A 13,050-nucleotide genomic window follows, 5' to 3' on the forward strand; every position below is an offset into this window, starting at 1 on the left:
AGGACCAAACCAAGTCTATAATAGAACTAAAACCGAGCTCAAGCCTAAACAGCCAATGAGACAAACAAAGTATCAATGCACCCTTCACTTGATCGAACTCCACTACAATTACATAATATATAATTTACTCCCTCTTCTCTTCCAAATAACTTGATATCTAAATTTAACCTGATATAAAACTATTAACGTAAAATGCATGCAGAAAATGTAGCCTACGTAGAATGAATAGTTTGTAGTGTACATCATTCTATCATTATTAAATTATGTCTTTATTGTAGGCGAGTACTGTGTTAGTTTATCATCTTTATATTGTTCACATTGCATCAACATATGCAACTATTAAAGCTAAAACTAAAGCCAAAACTATAAATATTAAAAGTTAATGCATGTTTTATTTGTTTATTGTAGCGCGCGCGTCATCCTGGGCGTAGCCCACGCAGCGTCACGTCACCAGAACACGGAACTGACCTGTTCAAAAACGATACTTTAAATTCCCAAGCAAAGGATTCACAACTGGACGGAGCGAACCTGCAGGTAAATTTAACAACTTAAGTTCACATTTCATGCCGAATTTTCATTTGCTTTGTTCGGACGATGTATTTTTGACTAATTTAATGTCAAACGCGGGCGAAATGGAGAAACCTTATCACTAAACTCACTAATTACAACAGCATATCCAATGGAGGTTTTTTCGACCAATGCTACTTCACTTTATAGTTACACGTTTATTTGTTTTGTATCTGTCAAAATCTGATCAAAACCCTAATCATGATGACATTTGAGCAGCATTTGACTCTTATTTCACACTTTACTTTCGTTTTCGTTAGGTTTCGTTTTCCCGTCAGAATGGCCGCCGCCGCAGTGGACGACGTGCCGTTTTCCCTGCTCAGTCTGGAGGACGAGTTGAGCTGCAGCATCTGCCTGAGCCCCTTCGACTGCCCGGTGACCATCCCCTGCGGGCACAACTTCTGCCAGGGCTGCCTCCTGGCCACGTGGGGGGACTGCGCCCCCTTCAGCTGCCCCCAGTGCCGCACGCACTTCGCCACCAGACCCGAGCTGAAGAAGAACACCGTGCTCAACAACGTGGTGGCGACGTTCAAGGTGCGCGGTGCAGACTCGGGATGTTTAACGTGGTTTTTGTACGTTTTTTCCATGTGGGTTCATTTCGTCCTGGGTCGGCGTAAACCTGACCCAACCTTTATTGTACCCTGATTTGTAAAATAAACATTTGCCACAGAAGAAGATAAAAGCTTATAGGATTCTAGCTTTCCATGTAGCAAAAATCTGATCTTAACTCTAATTTTAACTAAATAAACTATTCATAAACCTAATCCTAACCCAAATCTTCTCCCAAATATGATGAAGATTTAGCAAAAAGGAATATTTGCAACTACAAAAACTACAAATTAACCCAAATCCCTCCGTTTATGTTGTCAACATGACATTCTCTGACAGTTTAAACCATCATTAACCAAATAAAGGTGTTCTCAGTATTACTATTTGTCAAATTATAACATTTGTGTGATTTATATAGATTTTGGCCCCGTGTTTATAGCATGGTTGCTAGGTAACCTCTACCTCTGTCACATCTGTTCATGTCCAACCAAGTATAAACTTCACCAAAATGATCAAACGGCATGTTTTGTAGAATCTTAATTCAAATCATGTCCACTACTTTATTGTGTTATGTCAGAAAGACTCAGAAAATGTTTATTGCCATATTCAGTGAACAACATTAAAATAGACTTACTATGTACTCAAAATGTACAGTAAAATGTAACTTTAAACAGTAAATTGTGTAGTCTAACCTGTCATGCTCTTCAAGGTGAGAGCAAACAACCCTGAGACAAAGTCATTCATAGAAGAGGAGATTTCTACTCCATCGACTCCTACTCCATCGAGTTCACCTGCTGTAAAATGCGACACGTGTATGACGGAGGTAGCGGCCAAAACGTGCCTCACCTGCATGGTGTCGTACTGCGATGTGCACCTGCGCCCCCACGTGGACAACCCCGTGTTTCGGCTGCACCAGCTGAGCGAGCCGGTGAGCGACCTCACTGAGCGCATCTGCTCCGAGCATCACAAAATTATGGAGCTCTTCTGTTGCGATCACATGCAGGCGATCTGCAGCTTCTGCCTCCAGCAAGGACACAAAGGCTGCACGTTTGTGTCCCCTGAAGAGCAGAGGAACCACAAAGAGGTGTGTCTGTTTTAAACTTGTCCACATCGAGATCATCACAGCCAATAATCCACTCATCACAGCCAATCAGTTACTGAGATAATCAGCGAACTTAACACTCCAAAACATGGGCTGAGGGAAGAGTTTTAAGGATCAAGCAGGAATGAAACTGTCTTTTCAATGAAATTATGACTTTGTCAATTCACTTTAGCCTCATTTGGGTCAGATTTAGTACAAGTCTAATATTCTTGGAATTCTTGTGTAATCTAAACAACTAATCTAAAGAAAGAATAACAAAAATTAAAGCCGCGGTAGCGGCGATGATGGCTCTCGCCACCCGCGCGACCGCCTTCCCTCACGACCGTGTTTTGATCATGATTGCCTCCACACTGCGTTCTCCTAGACTTTATTCTTCAGACTTTATTCTTTAAACCCCCTTCTCCCTGTGCCTCCGTCACCTAGCAACAGAGACCCACCACTAATGCTGATGCTAACGCTAATGCTAAGATCACGGCACAAGAGGAAATTTTCCATCAAAATAAAAGAGGAAGTGAAGGCATTCATTGCGCCTCTGCTGGCCAATTGTGAAAATACACAATATCTGCAATGCACTTTTTTCATGGCGTCTCGAGAATATAACCCATGAGTTTCAAACAAATTAGACAATGTTGAGTTTTTCACACAATGGGTAGGGGGCGCTATGGAGTAAATTTGTTACATGGGTATTTATTATTTCAACTCAGATCATTAAAAACGCATTAGTGAGTGAAATAATATGAGCTCCGTAGATCATTTCCAATAGGCGTGACTTGTCCTTTTGAGGGCGTGTTACGCGGAGACCGTAAAGAAGAATATCAACATTTTTTTGAATATTTATTAAATTTCAATGTCTTTAGATGCAAAAGGTATTATTGTGTGTATATAGTGAAAATAACACAAAGCAAAAGTGCTAATTATAAAACTTTTTACATTTTTATTTAGAAAGACATTTCACATTTGTCAGATAATTAAACCTCAGCTAAAATGTTTAAAGACACCAGCCCTAATTGCAGTTGTATTAATCATTTACACAAGCAGGATCATTTTGAGGTCATCACAAGAATAATAATGGTAATGATCAGTGTCCCTGTGAGATTAGTCACCTTGATCCATCAGGCACATAATAACTAGAATAGAAACACTTGACATTTCTTGACTTGTTTAGTAAAATAAGCACATTTGTATTCATCTTAAAGAAGAAACTGGTTGTATCACCCTTTTACAAAACCTACACTTAGTCAAACGGGAAAATATCTGTCTCTAATATTTGTTTTTTAATGAATTACTTGTTCTTCCGGGTCATTTATTCTACCAGCTGGACGCATGCAGTGCACAAAACGTAACTAATTGTCTCTTTTTAGTCTGATCTCCGAGCCAAGCTGTCATTTTTGGACGGGAAGATTATGAAAAATGCCACGGTCCTTTCTCAAATGAAGAATCAGCAATTTACTCTCAAGGTACAACACTCCTAGGTTATAGACCGTGTTGATCATCTACGTGGTGATTGTTGCTGTGCGGCTCTTTTGCAAATGACAGCAGAGTAGAAGAGTTCATCTTTTGTACGGGTCAATTGTAACCAGTGTATTTCTTGTAAGTCAAACGATTGTGTACCGTGTTTCCCCGCAATGGCTAATTTCTGCCCACGTAGTCTAAAAACGAGCTGAGCAATACGTTTGTGTTTTAAAAAGGTCATACTTTTGGCTTCATTTGTTGTCATGAACGTTTAGAAGTAACTATAGTCTCAATATAAACCTGTGGGGAACAACTTGACTGATAAAAGCATTTAATGACGAGCTATTGAGTGTCAAGTTCCACAATACTGAATACTGAAAGAAATACTGGATTTTGGTCAAATTTAAATTCTTTGAAGCATGGTAAGTTTGATTTTTAGAGCACAATTCATTCACAAAGTAAGAGGAAAGCTGCATTAAAACACAATACAATCTGATCAAAAAAACATAGCAAATCATACAGTTGACCTGATAAAATCCTTTTAAAAAGAGACTAAAAACAAATGACATCACTCATTTGCGCTGCCTTCACGCCAAATGAAAGTCGGTACTAAACTGCGTCTTAATCTGGACCAGAACAGGACCAAACCAAGTGTACGTTTTGTGTTTTCCACAGGACTTTGCGACCAACAGGAAGAAGGCCGCGTCCGTGGAGTTCCAGCAGATGCGCGAGATGTTGACTCTGGCGGAGAACGAGGCGCTGCAGGTGGTGGACCGCGAGCTGGAGCTGGGACAGGGCAAACTGGACGGCCTCATGAAGAAGTTCAACGAGAACGTGGACAACATGAGCAAAAGCAAAGAGAAGATCTACACACTGCTGGGACAGACACAAACCATAGCCTTCCTCCAGGTACTGCTCACATAAAACTGATGCATACAAAAGAAACACTTGAATGTGTCTTAAAATATATGCAGGTCTTTGTCATTTTCCTATTTTTAGTCGTGTCCATGTAATATACAAAATTGACCCGTACTTGTCAGAACTACAATCGAGCATAAACGGTCCAAATGTCTCATTATTATTATTATTATTATTATTATTATGAAATATGCAAGTCGTCATTGAAAGTAAAACATTCTGTATTCTCAATAATCGTTATGTGGACTATACAGACTGTAAAACAAACTAAGACCGTTTATAACAAGGACAAAGGCATTATCAGATCAAAATGTCAAAAATGTATAAACTATTTCAGATTTGAATCATTATTAAGCTTTATTTGTAAGTATTCTCTATCTAGAAGCCTTGATTTCAACCTTTTATTTGGTTTTAAAAAGTCACAGTGCACAATAGATATAATAGTGTGACTTGTCGACTACTAAACTAAGTCCTATTGTTCATTTTAGTGTATTAACATTGGTCTTTTTTCATTGCAGACTACAGTGAATCTTCCTCAGGCTGTGAACTTTGACCCTTACACCCCTCGCATCAACCTGGACTCCAAACGGCTCCTGGCCTCTCAGGCTTTTGCCACTGCCCTGAAGGAGTATCTTAAGGAGATCTTCAAACAGCCGGTAGAATCCAGACTCTCGATGATCAAAGCAGGTAACTCTGACAACATTATATAGTTTGATACGTATCTCGACACATGGGTCACGATATAGTGACTCAGGAGTCCCGCTTCATTCAAGCGCTGCAGATACAAATTGACGGATCTTCTCTCCTTTTATAATCCTAAAGTTTTGAGACCCAGCATCAGAACCACACGCTCTTTCTCACAGACGCATGAAATCACCACCAGCAGATGATTTTAATAGGACATAGCATTGGATTTCCTCTGTTTCGAGTGAACAAACGGTAATTTAGAAATACAAACTCATTAATCTATTTACAATTCTTTCAACTATATAAAATCCAACACAATAAATACTGGACTTAAATTATCCCCAAAAAATAAAACCACACAAAGTGAATGTTACAGGTAGAAATGCCAAACAAACATGTAAGAAATCACAAATCATACTGTGGATTCAAATTTTATTTAGATTGACAGCTCATTTATTATAAAACGTGAACATTAACAGGTGTTTGATATGAAAACGTGTGCGTCTGATACAAACGTTTATAATTAGCTTTGAGTCGAGTGAGTTTAAAAATGTCTGTGATTTGCCTGAAGCATTGGTCGTTTGCATTCTTTTGTCTTTGGCTATTTAAAACTAATCACTATATATAGTTTTGGGACGTTTATTTCAAGTTTATCACAATCGCATCCCCTTCATTTCTAATGGAGGTTTGTTTTCACCCAAAGGGGGCGGGGCCGTTCTGGTGGCACAGGAAGTGATTCATTTGATTTCGATACATTTTGGCTCTTATTAAATATAAAAATAAAAGTTTCATGTTTTTTGTGGTAACACCTGTGATATGAACTTTTAACAGATATAAACAGATGAAACATGAGTGAGTTACAGCTCTGAACCTTTAACCTGGGGAACACTTCTTAATGTATTTAATGATGTAATATTGCAAATAAATGTCTTGACGGACCGTTTTCTGAGTTAAACTTTGAAAACAATGCCTGAAAAGAAGATGGCAAAGTCTTTTTGTCAGTGTCCTTGCGTGACTCCCGTATCGGACTCTTTGATATGATGTTGAATATTGTTGCATTCCTAATTGTTACACATTGAAGGGGAAAAGAGTGATCGTGTCTTGTGTTTTAGGTGTTGTGGCTGAAGGTAATGCACTAAGTAAGTGAATGCAAAGAATGGACATAAATCATGTCGACTCCTCTTGATTTAAGGGCTGCACAATATAAAACATTGGCATTAAAACTACATTGGCTTGGATATTCCTACTTGGCAGAAACATTGAACTGTATTCCAAACTTGCTTGACTGTATTGTGCAGCCCTCGATGGTGACGGATTAACAGTTTGTACTTGAAACGAACTGAGAACATTAAACAAACATGGCTTTTCTAAAGGGGTCAGAGAAAGAACGCGGTCGCACCTTTTAAGATAAGATCATCCTTGATTGTCCACACATGGGGACATTTCGGTGTTGCAACGCAGTAGATACGGGGGGAAAGGACAAAACGTATAGGAAGCTTCAAAAAACACTCTTAATAGAAGAACTCTTATGAACAAAACTCTCGTATCTTAATAGGGAATGGAGGGGGAATAAATAAAATGAAATAAAAAGATAAACATAAATAAATAAAAGATAAAATAAATTAATAAAATAGTAAAAATAGCTAGCATACTGACTAAATAATACTAATGGTAAGTAAGTAAACAAAACAAAACACTCTTATTTACATCAGTTATATGCACATGAATATGGCCTTAATTGCTTGTGAGTACGACAGTTATAGCACATGAATATGACAGTATTGCACATGGTTAAGTCAGTATTGCACATGAATGACGGTATTGCACATGGTTAAGTCAGTATTGCACATGAATATGACGGTATTGCACATGGTTAAGTCAGTATTGCACATGAATATGACGGTATTGCACATGGTTAAGTCAGTATTGCACATGAATATGACGGTATTGCACAGGGTTAAGTCAGTATTGCACATGAATATGACGGTATTGCACATGGTTAAGTCAGTATTGCACATGAATATGACGGTATTGCACATGGTTAAGTCAGTATTGCACATGAATATGACTGTATTGCACATGGTTAAGTCAGTATTGCACATGAATATGACGGTATTGCACATGGTTAAGTCAGTATTGCACATGAATATGACTGTATTGCACATGGTTAAGTCAGTATTGCACATGAATATGACGGTATTGCACATGGTTAAGTCAGTATTGCACATGAATATGACGGTATTGCACATGGTTAAGTCAGTATTGCACATGAATATGACTGTATTGCACATGGTTAAGTCAGTATTGCACATGAATATGACTGTATTGCACATGGTTAAGTCAGTATTGCACATGAATATGACTGTATTGCACATGGTTAAGTCAGTATTGCACATGAATATGACGGTATTGCACATGGTTAAGTCAGTATTGCACATGAATATGACGGTATTGCACATGGTTAAGTCAGTATTGCACATGAATATGACGGTATTGCACATGGTTAAGTCAGTATTGCACATGAATGACGGTATTGCACAAGGTTAAGTCAGTATTGCACATGAATATGACGTATTGCACAAGGTTAAGTCAGTATTGCACATGAATATGGCGGTATTGCACATGGTTAAGTCAGTATTGCACATGAATATGACGGTATTGCACATGGTTAAGTCAGTATTGCACATGAATATGACGGTATTGCACATGGTTAAGTCAGTATTGCACATGAATATGACGGTATTGCACATGGTTAAGTCAGTCTTCACTTTGGCGTTGAAATCAAAGTGAAGATGTTTTTAATATTGACTTGACGCGTTCCTTCTCTGAGACTCCTTTTGTGGTTTGAATCAACAATGACATTCTGTACTTTTCTGACATACACAAGTGACACAACTGTTCTAAAAATGTCTAGTGTTTTACAAATGTCTCTTTCCTTTGCTTAATGACTTGTGTTGATTGTTTTTTTGTTTTAAGTTGAAAGACCTCCATCAGGATCCTCTTATGAAAGACCTCCACCAGGATCCTCTTATTTGCTCCCAGGGCCACTTCTAGGTTTGTGCGTTGTTGTTTTCCCCAACCCGTTTATGTCACCTTTTATTTTCTAATGAATATTGTTCTAATTACATTGTAGCACCAGGATTCCAAAGGTTCCCAAGGTCTCACAGCCCCGGCCCCGTTCACCACCAGGCCAAATTGGCACCAAAGAAGAAGGCGCAGAGTGAGTCCAGTCAATCCATTTTTCTCCACAAAGTATCGACCACACGTCACAGTAAACCTCACAGACAAAATGTTCTGTTCCATTTGTGCACTTTTAATAAATAATGACGACAGTAGTGTGAAAGACGGACTGGACTATAAATGCATAGGAAAAGACAGTTCCATGCATGCAACAAAGAATAACCAATTATCAGATATGATTATTTACCCACTTCATTTGTAGATGTTCAGTCACAATATTTCAACCTTTTACTTTGTCGATAACGTATTGTCTCGACTATGACTAAACCATTACTACAATAATCTTTAGTGACAGACCTACGTTCATTCTTGCAATCTGAAACTTCTTTTGCACAGGGACGTTTATTAAAGTTTGGCACCAGCGTTAAGAGTTCTGCTTTAATTTGTTCTCCTCAGAGCAAAACAAATCCTTAGAGGGAAATGCGGAGCACATGAATCGCTCGATGGATCGTTTGGAAGACTATGGAAAAGACAAGACCAGAGGCCCTCCTCCTCTCCCAGAATACCGGGAGAAACCCAGCAAACCTCAGTCTTCAGATCACAATGGTGTCACTATCAATGGCTGTTTTTGAAGGATTTTTCTTCTGCTTGCCCTGGTTAACTGGTCTGTTTGTGCTGCAGACAACACGGAGGTGCCCCTGAACATCACAACCGCCGAAAAAAGGAGCGACCTTCTGAAATGTGAGTGCATGTAGATATTATCATTCTGAAAGGGTTGTCGTTGTTGGTCATATACAAGTGACCAAACTGAACATGTGGTCTCAAAGTGCGTGGTCGTAGTGAACGCCTGGAGTGAATGAGGAGCTTTGTACAGTCACAGTGGCTCATTACAAACCGCCCTCGCTACACAAATGATCACCACAATAATCCTGATAGGAACAGCTTTCTGATTAAAATGTTGTTCTTCTATTTCCATTTTTACATATCAGCTCCAAATATCGGCCAAAACCGATACTGGAACCTACATATTGCTTGATAATCTCTACAAACTAAATGTATCACAACATCAAAGATCTGATTCTATTTAGTTTTGTCTGTTCAGTTTTTACTTTGACAGAGTTTGACTAATACATTAAAGAATAAATATATTTGTTTTAATAACGTAAAAGTATATTCAAACACCGTAAACAACATTGATATTGCAGTACTCTACAGACTAAATCAGTCAGAGTGAATCCAATATTGTGCAGTCGTAGTATTCCTAAAACCTCTCTCAGATTTAGAACAGATTGTGCCCTCCCCGCAGACGGCACCGTGATGACTCTGGACCCAAAGACAGCCCACAGACGCATCCTCCTGACCGATAACTTCACCAGAGCCGTGGTGTCGGACGAGCACATTGACTACCCCGACTGCCCCGAGCGCTTCGCCGTCTGCTCCCAGGTCCTCGGCTCCAAGGGCTTCTCCGCCGGGCGCCACTACTGGGAGGTGAAAATGACCAGCAACAACTTCGTGGGCGTCGGCTTGGCCTACGACGCCATCGACCGCAAGGGGCCCAACAGCCGCCTGGGCCGGAACAAGCAGTCGTGGTGCGTGGAGTGGTTCAACGTCAAACTCTCGGCCTGGCACAGCAACAACGAGTCGGTGTTGGCCAATCCTAATCCCAAACGCGTGGGCGTGCTGCTGGATTACGAGGGCGGCACCGCCACCTTCTACAGCGTGGCGGACCGGGCCTATCCGTTCCACACTTTCGTTTTCGCGTTCGCTAAAGCCGTGTACCCGGCTTTCTGGATCTTCTCAAGTGGCTCGTCCATAAATTTGTGCAAACTGACGTCGTAGAATGCGCAGTAATCAAACTGACAGCGAGCGATAGATTACAGTATCGCAAAAAAAAAGCAAATTTTTCCCATTTGTTTGATTCGAAGTTGGAAAAGAAATGAGTAAATCACAATGTTTGGTCCTAAATCAAATGTTTGACGTGTTGATATTCTATGGTGAAAATGTAAATCTGTGTAATCTAGAGAATAATCGAACCAAGAAAGCATTTATAAAGGTTTTACGGTATTCGATTTAAGATGATTAAGGTTATTTAATTGCAGTACACAAACGGTAGTGGTGTGAATTGCTACTGTTTGTTACTTTTGGTGAGATCGGGTCTTGTCTGCGTTTGTAATACGGACAAGGAAACGCTGTAAGACTGTTTGACTGACGAGTGCTGAGAAAAAGATCAGTCAAACTAAATATCAGTGTCTTGTTTTTAAAATGCCAAGGCCTTCACACACACACACACACACACACACACACACGACGTGTTGTGTACTTAACATCTACAATCAAACATGTGTTGGGATAATCTCACACACGACGCATTAACAATAAACGTATTTAGCTCTGGATTCATGTGCATATTGATAAAAGTCAAATGTATCCTTTTATCTTTTAATACTGTGCACGATTTTGATTTAGTGCTGTATAAATAATACTCGTATAGGTTGTCACGACCAAACAACTTTGGAATAGTTTTTTTTTTTCCCCACACTCCCCAAAATCACAATTCCTCTCCTCGAGGACGTGAGCAGCTTAATGAGAGCCATGACATTAACGTCCCTAAAAAAAAAAAAAAGGGCATTACATTTTAGAGTGCAGATTTGTTGGAATTTTGCTTGTAAAATTGCCAATGTCGTTACTTTTTAGTTCTGACCATTATATTGTCACCGGAATAACCTTGACATCCCGAATCAAACACTTATTATATTATGAGCAAAGATGTGGCTAAATAATTCTCACAAATTTAAGTCTTGAATTCCCTGTATGTCATTGTTAAAAATAGAGATGTTGCGTTTTAATATTTGTACGTTACAATTATTGCGATAATAAATCCTTAAGTTGCTTTCATTCACAATTTTTAACGTCTAAATTGAACTTTCTGAATGAAAAAGTAATGATATTGGCACATAACACAGCCTTTTTATGATATAGTGACCTGAATGTTCTCAATTTAGTCTAATCATGACATCCAGAGTTATAATTGATCCTTTCCAATTGCAGTTCTCCTTATTATCTACGCTCTTACGTGACCCTCTCCCTTGATTGACAAAAATAAATAAAATAAGCCCTTTTTTCTTTTCTTCTGGTTAAAGGAGTGGAGGGTTTTCTTATTGTCTGTCGTTCCCAGAGTTTGTGTCGACGTGACAAAGTTGTGTATTACAAATCTATAATTTCGCAGGATCGCATACGTTCTTGATCCCACGTGTGAGATGAACTCGCAGACATCACGGGCCGGTTAAGATCACTTTCCCGGCCGTGTTTACTGTGTGTGAACGCGTATCGCCGGATCACACGAGAGGTTTTTGTCTCGCACGTGCCCAATAGTGTGAAACAAACGGGATTCGGAGCTTTCCGCAGCAGCACTATGCAACGTCACCCTTTTCAGTCACTTGGCGTGTAAAGATCGATGTGAAACAAGGATGATAAACGTCTTTATGGGAAGGAAAGTGCAGTTACCTTTGACACGATGAGGCTGCACATTTAAAAAAAAACTTGCATAGTGTCGCTTTGCTCTTTGACCACTCTGTAAACCTGGTGCTGTTCCAGGGTTTATGGAGGCGCTGGAGGTGAAAGGTTGAACTTATGGTGGTGACGGTCTTTAATATTTCTGTTCTCGACCTTTCACCTGTCTGAAGGTTTTGGAACGGGGCTAGATTGTGAACGCGGTGGAAAAGGTGAAGCTAATATTATGTTGCTCCGCCCTCCTCCTCGGCAACAAAATGTTATAGGTAAATGTAAATTGCTTGGTTATTGATGAGCTGTATTTGGATGTACTTGGAATGGCAAAGGAGGGCAACTTCCTCAAATCTATTATTATAGGAGGTGTCGATGTGAATTTAGTTCAGTCAGTGCTGCAAATATTATTTACAAAAAACACTATTTTACAATTACTTCTGATTACTTGGACATGACCAAACGGATCGTTAATTTTCTAATAGTTCCGAATTACAAAAGAAGTATTGTACGGACTGAATTAAAGACTAAATTCTGCTTCCAATTCTATAGGTTGAATTTAAAAAGACATGATCATGACCATTTTATAAACTTAAGTATTATTTCCCGTTGGAAATTCTGGACAAAACTGGATTTAAAAGGAATAAAAACGTTTCACAATGCAACAAATGAATTGAATCTCCATCACGGCCTTTGCAACATAATGTTTTCTTCACTTCCGGAGGTGGTTTAGTTTGTGATGATCCACGTGGTTCTGGAGGTTGGACTGAGATGCGTACGTTGTGCATCCGTCCAAATGACTTGAGTTTATGTTGCTATGCATTTTGATGCAACAACTGAACTTAATTAACGCTTGTACACCTTGTTTTCCTCGCACTTTAGAGCCAATGTTGGTGCTGGGGTTTGTAATCACTTTAATTATTGTGAGTTCTATGTTTTTTATGTAACATGTGTGTAACATCTTTAATCCTTCATATTGTCAGATTTTATCCCATGTTTGTAACTACTTGCATGAATATCTGTAGTTCTGCATCTAGTCTTAATCACATTGTTATATTGTCTTGCACTTATAGAAACTAATAAAAATTTACCTT

The 13,050-nt window shown here is 39.2% G+C and overlaps 1 protein-coding gene across 1 annotated transcript; it reads left to right on the top strand.

Moving 5' to 3' along the window:
* Positions 1-827: 827 nt before the first annotated feature.
* On the top strand, positions 828-10,297 carry trim25 (tripartite motif containing 25). Its single transcript, XM_072463112.1, has 10 exons — positions 828-1,101; positions 1,826-2,200; positions 3,580-3,675; positions 4,346-4,579; positions 5,107-5,275; positions 8,252-8,329; positions 8,409-8,495; positions 8,912-9,061; positions 9,137-9,196; positions 9,762-10,297. The coding sequence occupies exons 1-10, from the start codon at positions 847-849 to the stop codon at positions 10,292-10,294; spliced, it is 2,037 nt and encodes a 678-aa protein (XP_072319213.1). The 5' UTR covers positions 828-846; the 3' UTR covers positions 10,295-10,297.
* Positions 10,298-13,050: the final 2,753 nt, after the last annotated feature.

This window comes from Eucyclogobius newberryi, unplaced genomic scaffold, assembly GCF_026437365.1.
Source record: "Eucyclogobius newberryi isolate DKJ021-1_F unplaced genomic scaffold, fEucNew1.0.hap1 SCAF_4, whole genome shotgun sequence".
Taxonomy (NCBI): Eukaryota; Metazoa; Chordata; class Actinopteri; order Gobiiformes; family Gobiidae; genus Eucyclogobius; species Eucyclogobius newberryi.